General features: G+C 50.9%; 1 protein-coding gene across 6 annotated transcripts in view; it reads right to left on the reverse strand.

Annotated features, from left to right (window-relative positions):
- Window positions 1–1,736: 1,736 nt before the first annotated feature.
- The window catches only part of SAMD4A (sterile alpha motif domain containing 4A), a 66,700-nt gene continuing 44,395 nt past the window's right edge, over window positions 1,737–24,041 (reverse strand). For 3 of the 6 annotated variants that reach the window (XR_016467171.1, XR_004168593.2, XR_016467172.1), the window contains 10 exons: window positions 14,678–14,941; window positions 10,426–10,535; window positions 9,752–9,838; window positions 8,187–8,481; window positions 7,490–7,575; window positions 6,722–6,840; window positions 5,383–5,584; window positions 4,915–5,041; window positions 2,962–3,870; window positions 1,737–1,958 (listed from right to left, as the gene is read on the reverse strand). Coding sequence is in view for 2 of the 6 variants with exons in the window: in XM_031605432.2 (XP_031461292.2) it covers window positions 1,930–1,958; window positions 3,787–3,870; window positions 4,915–5,041; window positions 5,383–5,584; window positions 6,722–6,840; window positions 7,490–7,575; window positions 8,187–8,481; window positions 9,752–9,838; window positions 10,426–10,535; window positions 14,678–14,941 (1,403 nt within the window). In the remaining 4 variants the exon portion in view is untranslated. The remainder of the gene's footprint in view (window positions 1,959–2,961; window positions 3,871–4,914; window positions 5,042–5,382; window positions 5,585–6,721; window positions 6,841–7,489; window positions 7,576–8,186; window positions 8,482–9,751; window positions 9,839–10,425; window positions 10,536–14,677; window positions 14,942–24,041) is intronic. The other 3 variants (XM_031605432.2, XR_016467173.1, XM_031605435.2) reach the window with 3 other exon arrangements.

The following is a 24,041-nucleotide window of genomic DNA, read 5'->3' on the forward strand; positions in this document are numbered from 1 at the left end:
AAACCAAACCAACAACACAAAAAACCCGAATGATTCGGCGGTTGTTAATAACAGACATCATCATGGTTACCAGCCATAGCACATTCATATGTAATATATCCAAAATAATCTCTCTTAACAATCAGATAACCTCTTGTTTCTATATTCAGCAAAGGAATAAATAGGATTTCGGGCCCTTCCTTGTGCCGCCCTGCCCTGCTTGTCCCATAGCACTCCCACTTTGCTTCTCCCTTCTCCGTTCCCCCAAGTAAACATCGCCTCAACACCTTCCGGTCAACAGCAAACCAAGGAACAGCAAATGTAAAACACTGCATTTGGCACTTCTTTTTATATATATATATATATGCACACACACATATATATATATAGATGCATATGAAACTACTTAAAAATGCTGCATCGCCAATGGATTTGCACATCTGCCAAGAGCTGCACAGCCAGCCCTGCTCAGTCCCTGGAAGAGCAGCACTGCTGGTCAAACCCCAACTGGAGCTGCCCTTTGGTGCTATGGGGTGAGCCAGTGTTGGGAACCCAACAGCTTCATATATGAGTAGGGACTGAATCTCATTGCTCACACGCCCTTCTATCAGTAGGGACTGACTGCAGTGCTTACAGCAAAACACATCCAGAGGGGCATCACGACCATTCACTTCCTGCTCTGAGCATCCAGATTTCTTTAGGTGTTACTCATTTCCTCCACTAAGCCCATTAGGGGTGACCATCATTCACGTCCCCTTCCTGATGTTTTTTATGCCCCATAACAAGGCTGAGTTTTGGTGCCTGCTCTCACTTGGTTGGTTCTGCTCTTTCAGAATGTCCTCCCACTTGGTGGCCAGGATTACCCCATTGCAGGGCTGGGGAAACCCCATTTTAAGGGGCTTTTAGTAGGAAATTCTTTACCTAGAGAGGATGGTGAGGCCCTGGCACTGCTCAGAGCTGTGGGTGCCCCATCCCTGCAGGTGCTTAGGCTATGATTGGGCCCTGGGCAGACTGAGCTGGGGGGCACCCAGCCCACAGCAGGGGTGGAACCAGAAGATCTTTATGGCCCCTTCCAACCCAACCGTTCAGCGATGCCTCGACTCAGCGATGGTTTGGGCAGGCTGGGCAGATGTGCAAACCCAGGATGCAGCACCTTTCTGCTACCACACACACAAAACAGAGACACGGACACCCATCACTCACTGCATCACCCCTCACCGACATCCCCAGCCCCTCACTGTCCATTGCCACGAGGGCGGCCGGACAGACGGACACAACCCAACAGCAGGACGGGCGCCCCGCAACACCGCACCGACAGACGGATCTCTGCGTCGGGTGCTCTTTGCAAAACAGAAAGGCAGGTTTGTTTCTGCTTTTTTTTTTTTTTAATGCGTGTGTTTGATTTTGGTTTTTATAATTCAGCCACCGGTCCCAAGGGCATTTTTTTTTTTTTTTTTTGCATAGGCTACAGCCCGGCCCCCATGGGATGAGGACAAGGACGGGGCAGCTGGCAGCGCCCGCGGGGTCCCCTATGGCAAATTCTCCCCTAAGGGCTTTGGTCACACACAGGTGACATTCACTGCCCATGGAGAAACCACAAAGTCAGCACTTTTCTGCCGCACCCCCCACCCACCCCAGGCATTTTTTGCAGTTTGTTTTTCTCAGCGTTGTTTCTTTCTTTGCCATCCCTCCCCTCTTCTCTTCCCCCCCTCCCCCCTTTTCTTTTTTAGCACGGATGTAAGAAAGGACAACACAAATTCCAAGTCTAATGGTATGTTCACAAGGACAATCTACACGTTCACCAAATTAAAACAGGAGAAAAGAGAGGAAGAGAGAGAAAGACAGAAAGGATGCAAGCTGTCGCTGAGGCTCCCGTGCCTGGACCTCTCCGCTGGACCTGCAGCAGTTCTTCTCTCATCAGCACCGCCGCCGTCAGGCTGTCCTCCTCCTCTAGATGGTGGAGGTCCGGTCGACACCGTCTGCAAGTGGGAAGGCAGAATTAAGGGTGGCCCTGGGGTCACACTGCTCTGCTCCTGACTGCCCCTGCTCATCCCGTGAAGTGGGACGGAAGCGGGGCCGTCCCACATCCATCCTCCCTTAGGGTGGCAATAGGGTCTTGGGGGGCTGATGCAACAGCTCTCCTCCCAAAGTCTTTTTGCAACCCACAGCGGTACCATGGCCAGAGTGGGGTTTTGCTCCTGCCATGGCCCCCTGTCCCCTTTTCCAGGAGCAGACGGGGGTTCCTGACAGCTTGGTGGCAATGTGGCCATGAATTTGGAACTCCCCATTCCAGCACGTGGGGATGGATCCAGTCCTGGGGTACCACCTTGCTCCTCTCCACATCATCCAACCCAGCAGTACCGACTGATAAAAGCCCCACAGCCCTTTCAACCCAGCACAGCAGGGATGCGACCAGCCCACAGCCCTGCAGCCAAGGATGTGCCACCCAACCCAAAGCTGCACAACCGAACCCAGTGCGAGCATCCCTCCACCTCCACCAGTGCACAAGGAGGCTGCCACGGGGCACAAAGTGCACCCCAATCCTATTTCCAGCCCCTCCCCTTCCCCCCCCCCCAGCACAAGATGCTCCCTGGCACGAACCACAGCACACCCCCAACCCTCCTCCAAACCCCATCCCAATCCCTGGGGTGCAGAGCGGGGCTACCCTCTCCCCCCCCCACTCTGCACAATGCAGAATGAGCTGCATTACACTCAGGGGATACTCAGGGGCAGCACACAGCTGGGTTTGTGCCCACCCCAACAGAGCACTGCCTGTTCTGCTCAGCCAGGCGGGATTTAAGACTTGAAAACAAACAGGTTTGTTACTCTTAGATATTTTTTTCCCCCAAAGGTTTATTATTATTATTCAATATTATTTTTTCTGCAGAGCTATTTATAGCACAGCCGGTTTGGAGAGGCTTGGGGGGGCAGGGGGGGGGAAATGCGACCTGGAAAAAAACAAATAACTTGGAGGAGCAGTACCCTGCACAGGAACAACACAGCTAAGCCTCGCCTGGGCGCGCGCCGCAGGAACGCGTCGGTGACAGCAGTGTCCTTGTGCCCACGGCCAGCACCCTGCTGCCACGTCCAGTCCTCGCTCCCACGTCCCTGTCCCTGGGCAGTGCCATCGCTGCAGGGAGCCGTGTCCTCCCCGTGGGTTCCCATCCTCCACCATCCGACAGTCTGTGGCTTTTGGGGCCGTGTATTCAGGAGGCTCTGGGCGATGCGGGCTGCTCGGCTCGTCCCATCCTGGCGTCCCCACGCCATCCGGGTCCGCTGCGTCACGGCGTGTCCGGTGCCTCCCTGGGCTCCCCTCTTGCACTGCTTGCAGCCTGGCCCTCCTCCTCCCTCCCTGCTCCTTGTCACCACCCAGGCTGCCAGCATCACCACGACCCCAAAGGGATGGCTGCAGCCCTGGGGGTCCCCGTGTCCCCCAGCAAAGCAGGGCTTGGGCTGGCAGAGGGGTAGAGCGCTCTGAAGCCTGTGCACCATTCGAGAGCTTGGGTGGCTTTGTCATTAATTAACAGCAGACTAGTGAGCTAACACTAATGATGATTAGCAAGCTAACTAGTGGCTAAAAGCACAGGCTGTGCCAGCGCCGGGCGCAATCCCTGCGTTTAGTTTTACCCCTCTGTCTCGACAGAGCTGGCTGAGACCCCTCCATGGGAGCAGCAACCATCCCACCCTGTCACATCTCTCACAGCCAAAGCTGGTCCCAGCCTTTGGGGGGCGTGGGGCAGCCCCTGGGGGGCTTGGCTGAGGCCGCCTGGACGTGCTGGAAGAGCCCAAGGAGGAGGGAGTGCTCACCGCTGAGCGCGTGCTCCGTCATGCTCAGGCACAGGGACTCCAGCCTGTTGTTGATGTCAGGTTCAGTCACCGGCACCTGGAACTCTGCAAGAGACAGGGACAGAAGAGCTGGGTCAGGGGACACTCTGGGGACCTGCCCTACACCCCTTTGGCTTCCTTTTGGTTGGGTTTCTCCCACTCCAACCAACGCCCACCCACATCCCAGCACACTATCACTGCACTTAGCATTCCTTTTTCCAGTGCAATAACCTCAGTAAAGAGAAGTTTGCAAAAAATCACCACGTTTCTATTCACATTCCCTATCAATGTATTTCCCATCCTATAAATCCTACATTCCGTTTCCTATCCTACAAATCCTATATTTCCGATCCGATAAATCAGGGAGAGCTGTCGTGGCAACACAAGATGGATGGGCAAGAGGGCTGTAGGTGCTGCTGCTGTCCCTTTGCTTTTCCACTGCCCTGTCCCCAAATACCCGGGCTGTAAGCGATCTGCACCCCCAGCCCGGCGGCATTTCAGCCCGCAGGTCACACACAGTGCCAGCTTTAAATAGAGCACACGTGGGAGGCCACGCTTGGTCCCAGTTTGTCAGGGGGTGTAATGCCCCATATGAATTGCCATAGTAAGAAAAGCCATGCTCAAAGGGTGACGGAGGGCTGCCCAGAGGAATGGGGATGAGCACAACCACGGGAAGGATGGGAACTTCACAGGAACCACTGAATCAGAGGATGCTCCTACAAGAGCTCCTCAAGTTCCTATGGGACATTATCCAGGTGTTCAGGAGGGAAGCAGAGATGAGAGCGTTCACTTTCATAGGCATTAGCAAAAGAATTTCCTTTGAGGCATCGAGTCACTTCTTCCACACCGAGTTCACGTGCAAGTGACAAAGTGACCACAGAGTGACAGCATGCCCCATAAAGTGAACTGCCCCAGAGGGAAGTTATGCAGGGCACCGGCACGGCTGGGGTGTCATGTGTAGGGCCAAGTAGTATCTCTGCTTCCACCCATTCCAAAGGCATCCTGGTGGCATGATGTCCTAAATAAGAGCAAGATTGGCTATCGGCTGGCACGGCCACTTCCAACGCCATGGGATGAGGAGAAGCAAAAAGGGAAACGACTGCTTCCTACCTGGCTGCTGGAACATCAGCATGGTCTGCGGGGAGGTGTGCACCGGCAGCGAGCGCGTCCTCTGCACTGAGCTGTGGCTCCTGCTGGGCATGCTGTTGCTGCCCCCAGGGTTGGCAAACCAGAGGTTCTGTAGGATGCAAAGAACCAAGTGAGGTGGGAACTGGTGGGAGATGATGGGTGCTGTTGGATGGGAGATGGTGGGAGATGGGGAATGGCAGGAGATGGAAACTGGTGGGAGATGGGAAACAGTGGAAGAAGGGAACTGGTGTGCATCAGGACAGTGATGCTCCCATCCCCACCCATCTGAGCCCCTCCTGCCAGGTATTTATTAACACACAGCCCCAGGTGTGATGCTCCCCTATATATCAATACCAAAGTACACCATGGGCTCAATTCTCCCACTCTGAGCACCCAGCTGCCCTCCCTACTCCACAGGTTGCTCCCCACAAAGGCACGAGCAAGACCAACCTGTCTGCCTTGCTTGAGGATGGCAGGGCTGGTAGCAGGGCTGCGCTGTGGGGTGCCCAGCAGCCCACTGGGACCCAGCAGCCCCAGGCGGGCAGTGGGGAGGTTGCGGGAGGGGATCTGGAACTGGCGGGGGTTTCGTCTGCCCAGCCCTGCCCCGGCGGATCCGGCTGTCGGTAAGGAGTTGGACTGCCCAAAGCCTCGGCTGCAGAGAGAGAGAAATGCTGGGGTGAGACTGGAGGTGCTCCCCAGGTGGGTTTGTGATGGTTGCAATGAGGTCCTGAAGCTCCGTGCCCTCCCACCCGCCGACCATGGGTTCGTGATGTTTGTTTTCTTGGGGTTTGATTTAAACTCATCTTGCAGCTGGAGCACAAAAGAAGTCTCTCCCATTTGGATTCCTTAGTGTCTGATAGAGGTTCAGCTCATGCTGTTGGAACCTTTTCTTCCTCTTTGTTTTTATGAACAAAGCCCTCTCTGAGTCTTCCCCAGTTTGGTAAGATTTGGTCACAATGGCTTTCTGAGACACGGATTTACTTGGGACAGATGTAGTGAATGGCAGCCAGGTGGTGGGACCAGCTCTAACATCACAACCCCAGGTCCACAGCAGAATGGCCCAGACCCAAGATCAGGCAGTCACAAATGGAAGTAATGGGGGCAGACATTGACCTGAGGCCATGGCCCTGTCCATGGTAGGGTTGTGGAACCAGGTGACTTTTAAGGTCCCTTCCAAACCAAGCCACTCTACGATCCTGACAGACCCCTATGAAATGCAAGGTGCAAGGCAATACCACGTCCCCTCTGCCCACCACCCCCTCTTGCTCTGGCAGCAAGGAATGCTGATTGCAATCACATATATTTAGTGGAATGAAGCAAAAGGCTGACGTTATTGTTCAAACTGGTCTAAAAATAGCTTGTTCTTGAAACAACCCAACTGCATGCTAGGATCACCCAAATCCCAGCATCACCGTGGATGAGTAAACAATGTGTTCATAGCACCGTGCTCCCTAACAGCAGGCTTCCAATCTATCTGCCAGCTTTCTGATGGCTTTTTGGTGTAACTCCAGCCCTGATCTAATGAGCAGAAGGCAGGAGGGAAGTAGGCAGGGTGAGAAGTGGCACAGGGATGCCCTCTGCTTGCTCAGCTCCTCGCTGGCTGAGCTTCCCATCTGTGAAACGGGTGCAATCGCGCTGCCCTCCTGCTTCTGGATGGATTTAATCTGCTAGATGCCTGGGATCAGGGCCAGGCTGTGGGGTAGCATCAGGCAGCAGTATGAGCATCCCCATTCAAAATGGAGCTCCAGGACTGTTTGCCATCCCTCCAACCGCCCCAGTGCCCGCGTACCTCCGCTGCTGCCGATAGCCTGACAGCTCCAGGAGGGATTTCCGAGGGAAAGACCTAAAGAGTTTTTGCACCTGCTGTTTCCATGACAACAGCCGTTTCTTCTGTATCTCTGTAAACGCCTGTCCACCCAAAAAAAAAAAAATAGGAAACACGTGAGTATTTTTCTGGATGGAGTGAGTAGGGCTGTGTATGTGCACGCACAGAAAGCAGCAGGCAGTGGCATCATCCCATGGCTGTGGTCACAGCCCTGAGCTGTGAAGTTCAAGAAGCATCTGGACGCTACTCTCAGACATATGATCTGATTTTTGGGTGGTCCTGTGTGGAGCCAGGAATTGGACTCGATGATCCTTGTGACTCCCTTCCAATTTGGGATATTCTATGATTCTATGTTAAAAAAAAACACCCAGAGATTCCCTTATCCTTCCCAGGGCACAGCTGTACCTCTTCCACCATTTCCAGGGTTCCCTGTGGGTACCAGCTCAGTGGGAACACTCCTTGGATGCTCACAAATCAGCTTTTCTTTTATTTAAGCTGCATGCACAGCTTGGAGCTTAGTAGTGCCAGGCTGGCACGAGGCACTTCCCAGCTCCACATCTATGCCACCATGCAAGCACTGGAGGAGCAGTGTTTCTGTGCACCCTACTGGCTCCATAATTACTATTAATACTCCCCAAAAATATTTGTGTTAGAAACCAGAGCGTTTATATAAACAGATACTTTGGAAACAGTTTCTAAGGGATGAGAACAACAAGATCTGTCACAGCTCACCTCGTGTATTAGACATTTGTCTATAAGCTGTAAATAGGAGCTTATATTCTCTTCATCGGGTCGGGAAACTAAAAGTTGTGTGCACACTGCAAGAAAGAGAAGGGAAAATCAATGGGAATATACAGCTGAGCTGGGATCAGGGCCTTGGATCCCCCCTTCCCTTCTATCAATGAGAAAAAAAGCACGTCCCTAATTCCTGTCCTATATTTAGGGTCAGATTTTGTTCTCAGTTACACTGGTGTCCATCCAGATGAGTCCCCAGAATTAGACCCAAGCAAGCCAGGAGTGCAGGACCTGCCCCCCTCCCATCTCCCCATTACAACATGTGAAAGGCAGCAGATGACAGCAGGTTTTTAACAGGGCTGCTGTTCCCCACTGCACCCCAGGAAGTTTCTTTCTATTCTTGTCTTCTGTGCACACCTGCTGGATGCAGCCAGCCTGAACACCTCAGATACCGTGGAGGGGAAGCAGGACATGTCTAAAATACCTGCTGCAGCAGCCCTGTGTATGGCACATGATGCTGCTCTCTACCTTGCACTTCTACCATCCACCTCCTAGCACATTAATCCCTAATGCAAACCCTACACCCCGCATGGAACAGCACCTGCATGTTTGAATATCCTACATCTACCCCGCAGTTTAAAAAGGGGCTTAGACCCAGCTAGTCTGTATGGGACACTTCCAAAACCTCTCTCACCTTTCCCCATCACCCTTGTGAACTGTCCAGGCAGGTCACCTTCAGGCAAAGGGCCGCCCCCCGATTCACCCTCACAGCCTGGCAGGTGATGCTGCTGCATGCCCCCCGCTGCAGAGTCCTTGCCATCGGAGCCCTGGCTGTCTGAGCCCAGCAGGGAGGGGGGGTGATGTGAGTCCGCGTCCCGGCTGTGCTCCTCCGGGCTGGAGATTTGGGAAGAGTAGGCTTTGATGGGGGTGAGGATCATTTGGTGTAGTTCCTGCAGCGGGACACGCAGGTTGCCACCTTCCAGGATGTCCTGTGGGTTCAAGGCAAGGGAGGATTTGTGGTGATGAAAGGGCTTACAAACCACACCAGCACCATTAATCACGGGATGGTTTGAGTTGGAAGAGACCTTAAAGCCCACCCAGCCCCACCTCGTGCCATGGGCAGAGGTGCCTCCCATCACATCAGGATGTCTGAAACCCCATCCATGGCTTTGGGTGCCTCCAGGGATGGGACCCACAGCTCTGTGCAGCCTGCAGTTGAACTGAAATCCCTGCAGCAAAAAAAAATTCAGCCTGGAGACACAGGGATGCACGACGTCAGGCTGTTGGGCAATACTTTCTGGGGAAATCTGCTGCTCTGCTAACCGGCAGAGAGGGTGGAGCAGCCTCTTTCCAAGAAAGCAGTGATCTTCAGCAGCAAGACAATGCCCAAAAAAATCAAGTCACACACACACGCTCTTGCTTAACCTCAGGATAAAAAAAAAAAAAAAGAAAACTATTTGGATAGGAAGCCTGGAAAACCAGAGATGCCTCCTCCCAAGTCCAGCAGCATTGAGTCCCAGCACAGAGTGGTACAGGGAGATCCCCCAGCCCACACCCAAGTGTGTGAGCCATGAGTGCCATCCAGAGGGAGCTGGACAAGCTCGACAAGTGGGCCCACATGAACCTCATGAGGTTCAATGAGGCCAAAGTGCTCATTTAGGTCAGGGCAATCCCAGGCATGTGCACAGACCAGGAGGAGAATCACTGAGAGCTGCTCTGCTGAGGACTGGAGGGTCCTGGTGGACAAAAAGCTGGACATGAAGTCCTTCCCAACCCAAGCTATTCTCTACCATGAGTCTGATTCTATGCAAAGCAGCCCCTGGCACTTCCCTCCATACATAGCTGGCTGGGCTTGTGGTCAATGCCATATCCCAAAACCTACGTGGAGGGGAAGGAGTAGAGGCTGGAAAACACATCTCTGAGGTGAGCTCAATCCAGTGGGCTGCCTCTTGGATTTAACAGTAATTATTAACGTATGGCAGTAAATATGACTTAATTAGCTTCTGCAATACTCCAAGTACAATCCTGTATTATAAATAAATAGTGAAGCAGTGAGCTAAGGAAAACACCAATAAATAGCAACACACCACAGAGGTATTTAAAGGCCCCTAGTGGGAGGCTGTGTTGGTTGCTGTTGGAGGATGGTGCAATTAAATATAATACAATATCCCAATAACAAATAGCAAAAGGTCAGGCGAGCTGCTCCCACTGGGTCTGTGGGGGAAAACAGGAAACATAAAAGCTGTTGTGATTACTTACCCTTTCTAATGATTTGAGCAGGTTCTGTCTTTCTTTTAGCTTTTGGATGCTGATGACTATTTTGTGTCTTGCGCCTTTGGTAACGTTCTGCAAAAACAGCACAAGCCTGGCATTACCATTTCCATGAGATGGCCTGAGCAACACAAAGCCCTTCCCTCCGAAATGGAAAGGGCTGCTATAAATTAATCCAATTTCTGATCTGCATAGAAAATCACTCAGGAAGTTGCTGGAGATGTAGATTTCCAGCTAACCCATCCCTACCCTGGTATATCTCAAACAGTGAAAGCAAAGGTGTTGCTTGGATTTTTTTACACCAAGGCTAACACAGATACAAGCTAAGACAGGGAACATCCTCAAAGGTTTACTCAGAAATCAGCCACCAAAGTCCCACTGACTTTCGGGAGCTACGACCTGAAGACTGTGCCCCCAAAACGCCCAAATCCCAACAAAACCAAACCCCAAGCACAGCTCCCAGTGACTCTGAAGAAGACGGGAATTCCAGTAAGAAACCAGGGATGTGGCCTTCTCAAAGTACAGCGTGTTTTTTCACTCTCCCAACACTCCATGTTCCTTTTGCTGTTTGCTCTCCAACCACCACCAAGATGCATCCCAGGCATCCCATTGCCAGTGGGATGCGCTGGGGCTGACAGCCTTGTGACCTCCTGCAGACCTACTTGTGCCTCGAGCTGGCATTCAGTGAGGGCCATCATCTCCTCGTATGTCATCTGTGAGAAGAGAGCGGCGTACTTGTGCAGCCGGAGACTCTTCAGCCAGGCTGGAACATCTGCAGCACAAGGGCAATGGGACAAGAGCTCCCCGTTAGTTATGATGCTGCTTAACGACACGTGCTAGCAACAGCTGGGTCAACTGAGGAGGCAACAGAGGGGTTTTTAAGGGCTGTTTTCCCCATCTGCCATCCCACTGATGCTTCGGGTGCCCAAATGAACTTCACGGGGCCCTACAGAGGGTGAGATGCTATGGGTATGATGGAAGGGGGACCCTGGGTGAGCAACTCTGTTGCCATGAGTTAGTTTCCTGGCTCTTGAAACCACTCTGATCCAATCGCTCTTGTCTACACTACACCCAAGATAAAACCATTAAGATGTGTTCCAGCATCTGCTCCAGTCATCACAAAGCATCCCACCAAGCTCAGTGGATCCAGACCCACTGCTATACACTCAGTCCCTACAAAGGGCCCCTTCACAAAATGACCTGAGGACTTTTCCTAAAGCTGAGTTGGCTGCTCTGATGCCCATCTGCAGCCATGTGATTTGGTGATGCTACATGGGGGGCTGGTGTTGTGCCATGGCATGGGCATGTTCCTCATGCTTTGTTGGAAACATGGAAGCTGCAGAAGGGAATGGTGGGATTGAGCTTAACACCAGCAAATGGTTGTGCTGCAGCTTACAGACACTGGTTTATGGCGTGGGGGAAGATGATGTGTGCTGAAAATTTAAATAGCTGCTTAAAGAGAAACAAAGAGATTGTCATTATTTTACATTGGAGAAGGGAGAAATGATGTGCTGTCAAAGATGGTCTCCAAAACCCACTTTTGTAGCTCCAGCCCCACTCAGAGTCTCCCCTGGGTTCTGCAGGTGGTGGGTTCAGCCCATGCTGCTGCTTCTGCTCTATGTCCTAAAGGCTTCAAATGCTCTGGCAGATTGGGACCTGACTCATTTAGCACCTGAACAGCACCACGCAGCCTGCCAAGCCTACTGCACTCCACTGGCACCCTCAGCAATCCCATCAGTCCCATCAGTCCTTGTCCCCTGCCTCATCAATGAGATATCTACCTGCATCATCTCAGCCTGCACAGGAATAAAAAACAGCATTTCAGCCCCAAACAGCATTAAAGCCCACACTCATGTAAGGCAGAGCACATGGTAGGCCCTGACTGCCTGTGCCAGGAAAGCACTGACCATGAACAAGGGTGGGAGGGGAAAGAGCTCCCTGGGCTTTGCCTGCTCAATGTGGCCATCAAGGGGAGAGGAGTATCCACTTTCCCATGCACAGACCCCTTTGCTGCTTGCTAAAGGAGGGTCACCTGTGTCTCATCCCTGTACAGACCCCAGTGCCACACTCAGCCCACCTCAGCAAGTCCCCAGTGAGTTTTCATTTGCAAACAGGCAAAGCTCCCATCCTCCTGATAAGACCTCGTGCCCTATCCCTGCAGTGCCCAAGGCCAGGCTGGATGGGGCTTTGGGCACCCTGGGCTGGTGGGAGGTGTCCCTGCTCATGGCAGCAGCTGGGAGTGGATGGTCCCTTCCAACCCAAACCATCCTTGCCCACTGACAGGCTCTGTCCACTGACACAGGTCAGGATTTGTGTTAAATCCCTGAAGGAGATGAACCTCACGCCAAACAAGGGGGCAAAGCAGTTACCAAGCACAGGCAAGTTGAAGTTTGCCATTTTCCAAGAGTCCCAACAGGTGACAATTCTAAATCCCACTACCAAAAGCCTCACCCCAATTTTCTGCTTTGAGAAATGAAAAGTTATTAACAGCAAGCCTTCTGCTTCCAGCACAGAGCCTGGCAGGTTTGAATCTCAGCTTCATTTATGGGAAACACAACATTCTAGTGATGGTACATTAGAGATCTGCCTGTTCCCCTATGCCCTGGGGACATTTGCCTTTGGCACAGGACAAAGTCAATGGCAAAGTCCAACTGGACACTGGCAGAAAAGAGATTCAACTTCACACACTCATGGAACCCTGCAGAAAATAAGGATGTGCAAAGCTGCATAAGGTGATTTCATGGCCCTTGGAAAGCCCAACTCCCCAGCAACCCCGTGGAGCAGTGATCTGGCCTTCCACACACAGAGCTACTTCTTAATCACCAATTATTGGGACCTAATTGCTAAGTCATGGCGTGATTGCCCAAAACGCTGTGTCTAATGTGAGCAGCAGGATGAGGACTTCTATTTGTTTCCTTCAGCATGAAGATGGATGGAAAATAGAGAAATATGTAACATCAGGGGAGACGAACCACGGATGGGGGGTCCTGGTGGGCCCCAATGCATCCAGTGGTTGCCCTGGAGGGTGGAAGAGAGAGTAAGTTTGGCACTTCAGAAGACGTGGCTGCAGCTCAGAATGGATTTGGCAAAGCCAGAACCCGGTCTGGATGAAATAAGACACAATCCAATAAAAATGCATGAAGTTGTGCACGGATGTAGGAACAGCAAACGGCACAGAATGAGAGCAGGGAACGGGCAGTACTTTTTGCAGAGGAGATGTGGGGATACAATGGATCACACGCAGCCAGCGCTGCTGTGTTATTTGAGCACAGAGAGCTGCACAGCACCAGAACCCTGTACATATGGCAACCAAGTCTTCTCTGCTCAGCTCTGATACAAAGCCCAGTTCTGGGCAATGCATCTTCAGAAGGATATGGGCTTTATGGAAGAAACCCAGAGGAGAGAAGGAAGCACCACCCCAAGTTTAGAAAACTGGGAATAAAACAGATCAGTGCAGCCTGAAGGAAATACAGTTGAGGGGACGGCATGACAGACTTTGGGCATGAGACCAGAGGCTGCAGACATCTGGTTTGCATGTCCCTGAGAGCGGGACAGAAGCAGATTGTCTGACTCAGCAGTGGGGGAACAGAGCAGGGATGTGCATGAAGCATCCTGCAGAGAGGGGCGAGGAGGGGAAGCGGTGACAAAGAGACTGGGATGGGTTAGGGAGGTCCGAATGGGCAACAGCACCTCAGGTTGTTATGTTTGGTTCTGTGTAGGAAATTGAGCAGGCTTGGTCATATGGGTGAGGTGTGGGGGATTCAATGCATTTCTCTGGGAAAATTACCACCCAGGTCGCAATCATGCAGAGTGAAGCTCAGCCAAGTCTCTTCCCCAGCCACACCAGCAGAAACCCACCCGGAGAGATGTCACATGAGGAAGACCCACTCTGTGCCACCTGCCCAGATGTGGTTCTCCCTGCCTGAGCTCCCTAATTACAAGCTTGTTAGTGAGCAGAGCCCATTAGAAACCCCTTCTGTCACATCCACAGCCCGTGGCCACTGTCCCAAGGCATCATCTCAAAGCAAACCCCAACCAGGGATGGGGCTCAGCGCTCAGCATCACAGGGCAAACCAGGAGTGTTTCCATGCATTTCTTCCATGCAAATCACAGAAAGTCACACTGTGCCAGTTCAAATTCTGCTCCACATTACAGAGGACTCATCCACACCCAGATCTGTCTGCCATTAGAACAAAATCACCCCTTGTGACTATTGAAAAATACGTTTCCTTGTTCTAGTACACCATCGGTCTTCACGTGATAGAGCTGCTTTGCATTAATGAGAAGCAACCGTCCCTGCTGGCACTGTGTTACGCTGCATGCCTGACAGCAGTTGTTTAAATAAGTCTCTGCTAGCTGTGAGTTCATTTCCAGTCATTTTCTCTGCTCACAAGAACACGCAGGCTGTGAGTTTGCCCATTCCGCACAGTTACAGCGATTCATTCTCCTACAGCCTGGCGTTTGCTTTCCATCTTTGCAGCAACGAGGTTTCATTTCTGCCTTACTTACTAAAAGTCTCTGTGAAAAGCAGGCAAAATGGGAAAAACAACTGAAATACGCAGGTTGAAGTCAGTGTAAACAAGCATCCTGAGCCCCAGATACATGGTGGGGTTCTGGTCACACCAACCACCACAGTGATAAATGACCCACGACTTGCTAAACTTATTTTTCACTGTAATTGGAAAAACGAAAGAGGAAGAGAGCACTACTCACAGCTAAAATCCACAGGCTATGGAGAAAATGCAGCTTTTTGGAGCCTAAACCATCACCCTATCGTGGTGAGACCAAAACGATGACGCAGCGATGACGCCAACAAGGGTGCAACCAAAGCCCGAGTTCCCCAAAATGGCCCCAAAAAGGTCCTGGGAGCAGGCAGGGGCAAAAAGGGGGGGAGGCATCTCAGTTGTCACTCACCTTTCATACCACTCCCTTCCTCCTGGAATGTGTTACGAGCGGAAGGCTGATCTTCTAAATGTTCACTCCCACCACTTCCCGAAGAGGCTACACTGCTTTGTGGAGACAGGGGGGCATGATCGGAAGGGATGCACTGGGGTCCTCTAGCTCGTAAATCCTCATGAGACATCCATCCATGTCCTAGAGGCTGGTTTGGCACATTCATGGGTGGGGTAAGGGACACAGAGCGTTTCAAAGGGCTGTGGTGTGTCTGGCCTGAGAGAACTGAAAAAAAATAAAATCAAACAGGTTATTCCCCCCTCGCAGCCCAGGATGCAGCAGAGTCCCCCGAAAAAAAAAATATATATATATGTATATATAAAAAAATCAAATGGGTGGTGACTCGGTGCCAGGGCCTTCATGGTGCCCAGGGTGCTGGAATCCTGCCCTGTCTTTTGCTCTTTGCCTCCCAGTACCTGCAACAAGATGGGGTTACACGAGCTCCATGGGGATGCTTTGGGAACGGGTGGGCCACGGGTTTCTCTCCAGCCAAAAAAAGGAGCTGCTGCCTGTCTGACAAGGAGGATGCTGCTGGTATTTCAGGCAGAATGGGAAATTTCAAGCAGCTAGGCTGAGCTCATTAAACACCCTGCTACCATCACACGCTGCCCCAGAACCAACCCTTGCTGGGAAAGGCATGGAAGCTTTTCAGAAGGGGAAGCTTTTCCCTCTGGGTTAGCACTGTGCTCATGCCCTGAAGCAAGAGCATTTGCACATCTGCCTAAGGTAACTGTGGAGAAACTTATTACCCAAATAGATCTCTCAGCCTCTTGAAGTCCTACCAAGCTCCTGCAGTCAGCTGAGCTATCGTCAGTAATGAGAGCATCCCCGCTCCCCAGCCCAGCAGGCATGCTTTCATCTGCATGCTGCCTTCCCCAAAAAAGCAAAATGCAAAGCAGCAGGAAAAGCAGAGCCTGGACATGGAGGTGAGTCTGAGTCCCCCCACCGCATAATTCTCCCTGCAAAGCTTTGGATTTGCTTTTCTTCCCAGTTTTATGCATGTCTGTATTTCCTGCCTGACATTTTTAACACCGTCAAGCTCAATTTCTTTCTAACAAATGATTTTAATGATGCTGAGAAAAGAGCAATGGCTAACTCCTGCATTTGAAATTATTTCAGAGTTCTCTGAATCCAGGATCATTGGGGAACCCCACACAGTTGCAGGTTTAGTGGGACAATCTGCTTTAGCTCTGCATCCAGAGCTACAGAATCACGGTGTCCCTTGAGTTGGAAGGGATCATTAAAAGCCCTCTGATCCAACTCCTCTGCAGTAAGCAAGGACACCCACAGCTCCATTGGGTGCTCAGAGCTCCGTCCAACCTGAACTTAGCTGTGTGCAGGGATGGGGCACCACCAGCTCTCTGGGCAATCCGTGCAATGCCTCAATGCCCCTCCAGTCCACGATTCCCCTGTGGGGTAATCAGTGCACATCTCTAGCATTCCTGTCGCTGAGAGTGCCTTCCCTGCTGGCATGTACTGCAAGCATCACACAGAAAGAGTGGCTCGTGGTGAGGAATGTGCTCTCTTCCCATTAAACAACTACAGAAATGCCCCGCAGAAGCCTCTTGACAGAAAAGGATGTCAGTGCAGACCTGGAATTGTTTTCAAAGCAGCATTTCCTAAAGTTGCAGCACATCCTGATGGGAAAACAGAAATATTTCAGGTTTTCTTGGATGAAGTATTTAAGTGCTGGTGGCTCAGCCAGGAAAGCCGAACTGCGCCAAGCCCTGCAATATCCAGGGGGCTGAGGTCACTCTGAACTACTGTAGGATGAATTCCTTTAAGGAAATATTCATGCAGAGGAGAGGAGCAGGAATGGGGTATGGGCAGCACAGGAGCTTGCAGGGCACGAGCTGACTGTAGGATCATCATTGTAAGGAGCACAGGGCTGCTGCTTGCAAGCTGTCCTCTCCCCAAGTAAGAGGATGCTCTGGGCTTGAATCCAGCACGGATTTCCTCCTGAGCAACCATCCCCTTGCAAACTGCTGCTCTTCCATCTTCATTTTACATCCCCTAATTAGAAGCCGGCGTCAGCTGGTGGAGAAATAATGGACTCTACAGGCTGGTCAAGAACAATTAGAAACCACCCAGTGCAACACATAAAAATCAGTTCCACTTCTTCTCCTGAGATAGCACAAAGCCAGCATCCAGCAGGCTGCTGTATGAGCCCATTCACACAGCTCCTGAGAAATGCTGTAGGGAAACTCCTCCAAAAAGGATGCTGCACATTACAATCTTACTTTGTAATTGTGGTAGGAGGCCCCGGAGCTGGCAGGCAATGCTTGACCCAGGAGCATGACACAGCGTGGGTGCCCATTTCTTGGCACACTGATGAATGCTGCTGCTTGGGCTTCTGCTCTCTGCTTCTTGAAATAACAGATGCAGTTGATGACCCTGAAAGCATCACCACCTTCCCTGCTTTTGGAGCATTTTTTGGGTGGTCTGAGGTGAAGCTGGCGATGCCAATGGCTGAGCTGGGATAATCTGCTCCTTCGGTCTTCTGCTAAAATAAATGTGCTGCACGTGCTCTATCTTGGGCAGCTTCAGTCCATTGCTGCAATAAAAACTCCTAAATCACACCCAAACCATGGACAGCCACAACCTGGCCGTCACTGCTAAATATAACGCCTCTGAGATCAGCCTGAGATGTTTGGCATCCTAGGGAAAAATATAATAAATATCCCAGGGCCAGCATTGAGAAATATGTGCTGTGCTGCCGGAGCACTCTTGGGTTTCAGACCAAGCTTTCCAGGGCACAAAAATAAAAGGGTAGAGAAGGAGTGGGTCTGCATCTGGGCTATGGGATGCTGCAGGAGGGACAGAGCAGCGAGGAGAAAACTCGGGTCACCCCTATGCTTCCCGGGTTTAGCATCATTCACCTCCAAATCTGGCTTTGGAGTGACACACTGAGCTGCTGGGGTGCCCTTTAAAACCAACCTCGCATCCCTTTAACCACTGCATAGGGAAAGGACTGCACTGCAAAGCGAGCCTTGAGCCAAGGAATCAGGAAGAACACAGACAGCAGAAAAGCCTGTCGTGCAAACTCCAAAAAGAAAACCACCAAAAACAAAACCCCACGACTTTTGAAAATGCTGTTTCCTGTTCAAGAAGAGCACTGGACAGAGCAACAATAACCTATTTGTCAGTGTCACAGCTCTTGTGGGGCCCCATCCAGGCTGGGTTGGGAATGGAGGAGGCAATGGGCACTGGGGCACAGAGGGTCTGCCCTGAGCCAGGTGGGTGCAATGCCCCTCTCTCCTGGCCAATAAATGCAGTTTCTTTCATACATTCATACACAAATCACCCCCGGGGAATTCTGATCCATTAATAATAATGCTGTGCTAAGCTGAGCCTCAGCCATTAGCTTAGAATTTATTAATTTTTGCTAGGAGCTCTTGGGTCACTTTGGCAAACCCAGGGCGGTATCTGGTGTGGTCAAATGCAGCCATGCAAGCTGGAAAACATGTTTCAAGGTTGGATGTAGGCAAAACCCTGTGGGATGCCTCCAGCAGCTGTTGCATTGGTCACTGGTAAGACCCCCAGCCTGAGAAACACCTGCATTAGTTTCTACAACATAATACTCTTCGAATGGAGAACCCACTGCATCCTCTACATCATTTCTAGAGACCAAACTGGAAGACATAAGTCAGCAATGTGCCTCTACAGAGCAATGTGCAACCTGTAGGATAAGCAAAGGACTCTGAGCAGGACAAGTGGAAGAGATGGATGCCAGGTTAACTGGCAATAGGGCAAGAGGGAATGACCCCAGGCTGCACCAGGATAGGCTCAAATTGGGTATTAGGAAGAATTTCTTCACTGAAAGAGCAATGCTGGAGTGGCACTGCTGCCCAGCAGTGGTGGGGTCACCATTTCTGGGGAAGTTCCAGAGCCATGGAGATGTGGCACTGAGGGACGTGGGCAGAGGGCATGGTGGGGTGAGCTGGGGTGGGGATCTCAGAGGTTTTTTCCGGCCTTAATGATTCTATGGTTCTATAATTGCATCTGAAAGGGATGTTTTCACTCTGAAATAGGACCAGCTGCTGTGCTATACAGTACTGAAATCTCCGTGCTCACTAACTTGTCCAAACTGGGATTTTCTTCTCATTTTTCCTTTTTTTACTCACTTTTGCTCATTGAAATCCGCAGTTTGGCCATGCAGGCACCTCTGCAAATCCTCTGCATCTCAGCCCAACCCACCTCCCCCAGCTCCAGCCAGCTGGGATGCTCAGCAGGATGCAGGCACACACCATCCCCACCAGCCTCCATCAGCACCACACACGAGCTCTTATCACGTTGACTTTTTCTCACTATCATCCCAAATCAACTCATCTTAGCTTTCTGCCTCCTCTCTGCAAACTGAGAGCTCGTGTGTGCTACAGATCCACCCCAATCATCCTGAAACATCTGCATTTCCTCAGACGTTTCCTTGCGTTCGACTTACAGCAGGGATCTCCGTGCTGACACCAGGCTGCATTACTCAGCAAACGGCGGGGACCGCAATTAAAAGAAAACACTGAGCACAGAATTGCATAATGAATAGGAACAGCAAATTCGAGGAGGGGAAAAGAAAAAAAAAAGAAAAAAAAGAAAAAAAAATAAGGCTCAGCTTCAAGGCTGCCAAAAACAAGCCATTGATTACAGCACATTTGATCCATTTGCATTCAGAGAGCCTCGCTTTGGAGCCGAGATGGAAACAGAGTCTTAATATAGCTGGAGAGAAAATATCCTCCTTGCACTCTCCTCGCTGCACTTTGATAGGAAGCAGCCACAGAGCAGATGGTGCCTATATATAATCACTAGACCTATTATCCCAGCCTCTTTTAGTAATTTGAAGGATGTGATAACCACAAGGAGAACGGCAAATATTCCCCCTCCTCCCCTCCTTTCCCCCCGGCTAAGAAAAATATCCAAAAAAAAAAGGGCAGGAAGCTGTAATTACGGCAACGATTAAAAGGATTTCCAAATGAAGTAAATAACTGTTTTGCACGCCGCTCCTTTAAACCAGGAGTCAGAAGTTAATTAAATAGCTGCACGCTGCAGACCTGGGATAACACAGCCAGTCCCAGCACACTGCTGCAGTTGGGATTGACATGAGATAAACCCAAACCATGCGTGTGCATTGCTGCCCTCCTGCTGGAAGCAGAGCTGATCTTTCTCTAGTTACTTATTTGCCAGATCCGAGGGGGAGAGCAGAGCTCAGTGCATGAGCAACTACAGCTCACTGCTGTCTGTGCTGGTGGTGGTGGGCACCAGGTGAAACACATCCAGCTCTAGGAGGGTCCATCCATCAGGAAACCCTGACGGCAGCCAAGGAGAATGGAAGAATGACTGGGGATGTCTGATTTCACTCACAGCTCACAGAGCATCAATCAGCTGTGCTGGCATTCTCTGAATCACAGAATCACAGAATAACAGAATGGCTTGGGTTGGAATCAACCCAAGGATCGTGAAGCTCCAACCCCCCTCCCACACACAGGGCCACCAACCTCCACACTTAATACTAGACCAGGCTGCCCAGGGCCCCATCCAACCTGGCCTTGAACACCTCCAGGGATCCACAATCTCTCTGGGCAGCCTGTTCCAGCATCTCAAGTGGAGATAGGAATCCCAAGGACTACAGGATAAGGCACAAAACCTCTGCTGCTGCTTCTCGGTGTGCTCCTGAGGCACCCCATGCAGCTGTAAGGAAAGCAGAGGCAGCAAAGGAGTTGCATCCTCCTGCTTGCAGCTATCCAAGCCCCAGTGCCAATGCAGGAGGCTGGGAGCACCACCACATGCTGCTAGAAGAGAACTGAGGGACATGGTTAGAGGGCATGGTGGGGAGGGATTGACGGTTGGACAAGATGATCTTAGTGTTTTTTTCCAACTTTAATGTTTCCCTGATTCTATGTATCTAATAGGGCTTCCCAGATTTGATAGCATCCTTGGAACCCACAAGCCAGGAAGGCAAGGAGCCATTCCATCAGGTAGCTGGAGGATACAGGCGTAGGTCATGCCCCCAAAGCACAGCAAGGGTGGTTCAAGCCCACCTCCTGAGATAGTGGGATCTCTTGTCTTCCACTACACCCCAGTCCCTCCTTGCTAAGTGATGCTCTGCAGGTTAATGGGCCACATTTCTCAGGAACAAAGTGCTTTGAATCTAGAGAAGGGCCAGGAAATCTGCACCTGATGTTCAGTGCTATTGTAGAAGATGCTGTCTCCCCCTCTCAGTCCCATCTGCTGGTATATCTGTGTGTATTCTACATGGATTTGGAAAAACAAATCTACTCACACAACTTTGCTCACACCTTCTCTCTGTACGCCTCCTCCTCTTTTTAAGCTACAGAACAAGTGAGATACTGTAGTGAAGTGACTCTGGCAAACAGCAACTCCTACAAATGTTCTCCGATCATTACAAGCAACACTAGAGGGCATGAGCAAGACAACAGTTGCCCTGCTCTACCATGGCTGAAAGGCTCAGCATGATAAAGGCCAACACACTTTGCAGAACCAATCACTAAAAGAGAGAAAAAAGCAAAAACCATTTGAGCCTAACTAAGGTTTTATAACCCCGTATGTTCCCATCCCTAAGCAATGAGGATGATAGGTGTGTTGTGGGACCCCATCCCAGTATGGCAATGTCCAAAAGGTGCTGGCTCAGCTCAAAACACAACTCCCTCCACACATGACAGCAAATCTACACCTGGAAGTGTTGTAGTTGCAAGCTGCCCATCAACCCAACCCAAACCAAGGTTAAAACATGCAGCTCCTGTCTGCTACCAGGATACTGAGTCCATTGGTGGGTTCCTCTACTGTGGCAATGACCTGTTGCACAACACTGCAGGATAAACAAGATAGTCATACTCAGTCCATGACAAGTGCTTTCTTGGTGTTGTTTTTTCCACCTTAGTTTCCTGATGAGATTGGGGAAAACCCCACCACCTTGTTCTCTCATCACTAGGAAGCTCCGAACTGCGGTAAGTGGAGGCAACCAGTGGTAGGACAGGAGGTGATGGCCTTAAGTTGTGCCAGGGCAGGTTCAGGTTGGATATCAGGAAAAATGTTTTCTCTGAAAAGAGCAGTGATGCAGTGGCACAGCTGCCCTGGGAGGTGGCAGAGTCCCCATCCTTGGAGGTGTTCAAGAACCGTGGAGATGTGGCACTGAGGGACATGGTTAGCAGATGTGGTGGGGGTGCTTTGGGGCTGGGCTTGTTATCACTTATGGTGGGATGCTGTGGGGTTGGGAATCTTAGTGGTCTTTTCCATCCTGAATGATTCTATAAATGTATGAAAATCCAGCAAGAGTTGGCGATGTAAGTGCAGAGAAAGGAATCTAGGCAAGAGCAAGCACTGCTGGCTTGCATCAAAGAGTGATTTATTTCTTCTCTTCAGGTTTAGGACAAGAGAAGATAATTTTCTTTAGTGGGACAAGGAAGTTACACAGCAGTGTATTTCTCCTGTATCATACTGCTCACTCTCCTCCTCCTCTTGGAGACAAACATGGGTTTCCTGGCAGGGAATTCTGTGGGAACGGCAGACTGCACCATGCACATTTGTTCAGCAGCAGAAGTGTGACTGTCAATGCTGGTCCAAGCTTTGCTTACATGCAGGGGATTCCAGGCAGAGCAGTGACACTGGAATACCGAGGTTTGTGACATCTCTCTGCCTGGTGACATCCTCAGCACCCAGGATCTCTGCTCTGTGGGATATTCTGTAATGAGGTCTCCAACCTCATCCACCCATCACTGATCTGTGATGCACACATTTCACCTGATTTAATTCAAATATCTGGGGGAAATTCTCTGTGAATGAATCTTTCTGTAGGGCTGGCTTGTCTGGGGACCCTGCCCTCCACAGGGACCTTGTGTGCCCTGGCTTTACACCAGGGATGGGAATACAGTGAAATCTCACCATAAATAAACAAAAGAAGTAACACAGCTGTCCCCAGGTGATACACTGGGAGTAGAGGAGGGGAAAACACAGGGTTAAGCTGTGCTGGGCTTGCACTTGACAAAAGAAACCCAGCTGGAAGCCAGATCATGCTCAGATGGAACCGATTACACATGGCAGAGAAAGAGGTCAGGAGAAATGCTCCTCTAAGGCTTCTATTGTGTGCCCCTTTGTCACTGAGCTCTGAGCACAGAGCCCAGGGCACTGCTCTGGTTCAGCTGAGTTTAATTGTGCCAAACCACCAGACACAAGTGCCTCCAGACACCTCCAGGAAGGGCTTTGCCCCATGCTGGTGCTGGAAGCAGACACTGATAGGCTGAGCCCAGCCCACATCAACACCTCTGGGGAGAGGAGAACCCAACAAGAGTAGGAATAAAACCTAAACAAACAGTGAGTGCTTGAGGGCTTTGCTTTGGAATAGGAGATTTATGGATGTAGTGAGAGACTCAAGGGGCTGGGACAAAGGCTGGCTGGCTGCGTTTGGTTTTGAGCATCTATTTGTGGATTCACTGTGCTTCCATCCAAGTAAATATTGCATTAAGGAAACTCAGGACCAAACACACTCCAGCTGCACCTGCAGGTTGTCTGAGCTCACTGCCACCCAAACGAAGCAGCAGGAGCTGTGCAGTGCAATGACAGACACTAGGGACATGGTCAGTGGGCATGGTGGGGGGTGGCTTGGGGTTGGGCTTGTTATCTTAATGGTCTTTTCCAACCTAAACGATTCTATGATTAAATCCCACAGCAGAACAACATGGGTGTGATGCTGCCATGTGAACTGGTGCTATGGGATCTCCCACAAAGGAGATGTGGCCCAGGCAGGAGATGCTGTGCTGGGACCACTGTGGCAAAGGGCCATGGCAATGCAACAAATTCACATCAGCTTGAGCAGCTTATTGAGAAGCGTCCTTTAAGACCCAGCACTTCTTGCCCAGCTTGTCAATGATTAACCTGCTGCACCCAAAGCTTCTTTTGTCACAGGCTTTTTTCCTGCAAGCCTGACCTGGATCAATGAGGCCTTTCCCCTCTTGGTTAAACACCCCAAACCTCCCCAAACACCTCGGGTCTCTCTGGAGCACATCACAGGAACTGCCACTGGCAAAGTCGGTGTCACCTTCATCCACATCATCCTCAGACTAAGCTCATACCTCCCTACTTCTAGCTCACAGTGCAAGGATCCAAATCCCTCCTGCAGCCACCAATTCTAATCCCCTCTCTGGCACGCAAAGCTTCCAGCCATGCAAACACCACGAGGAGAGACAAAAAATTAAGAAAAATAAATACCATAAGGATTAATAGCACAGTTGCAAATGCATTCATGACTCTTTTCACTCATTTAACCTTTCCTGTGCAGCTCAGTCACTCTGACACAGCTCTCCTCTGCCCCGTGCAAGGC

The sequence above is a fragment of the Phasianus colchicus genome, chromosome 5, assembly GCF_987193195.1.
Source record: "Phasianus colchicus chromosome 5, bPhaCol1.hap1.1, whole genome shotgun sequence".
In the NCBI taxonomy this organism is placed as follows: domain Eukaryota; kingdom Metazoa; phylum Chordata; class Aves; order Galliformes; family Phasianidae; genus Phasianus; species Phasianus colchicus.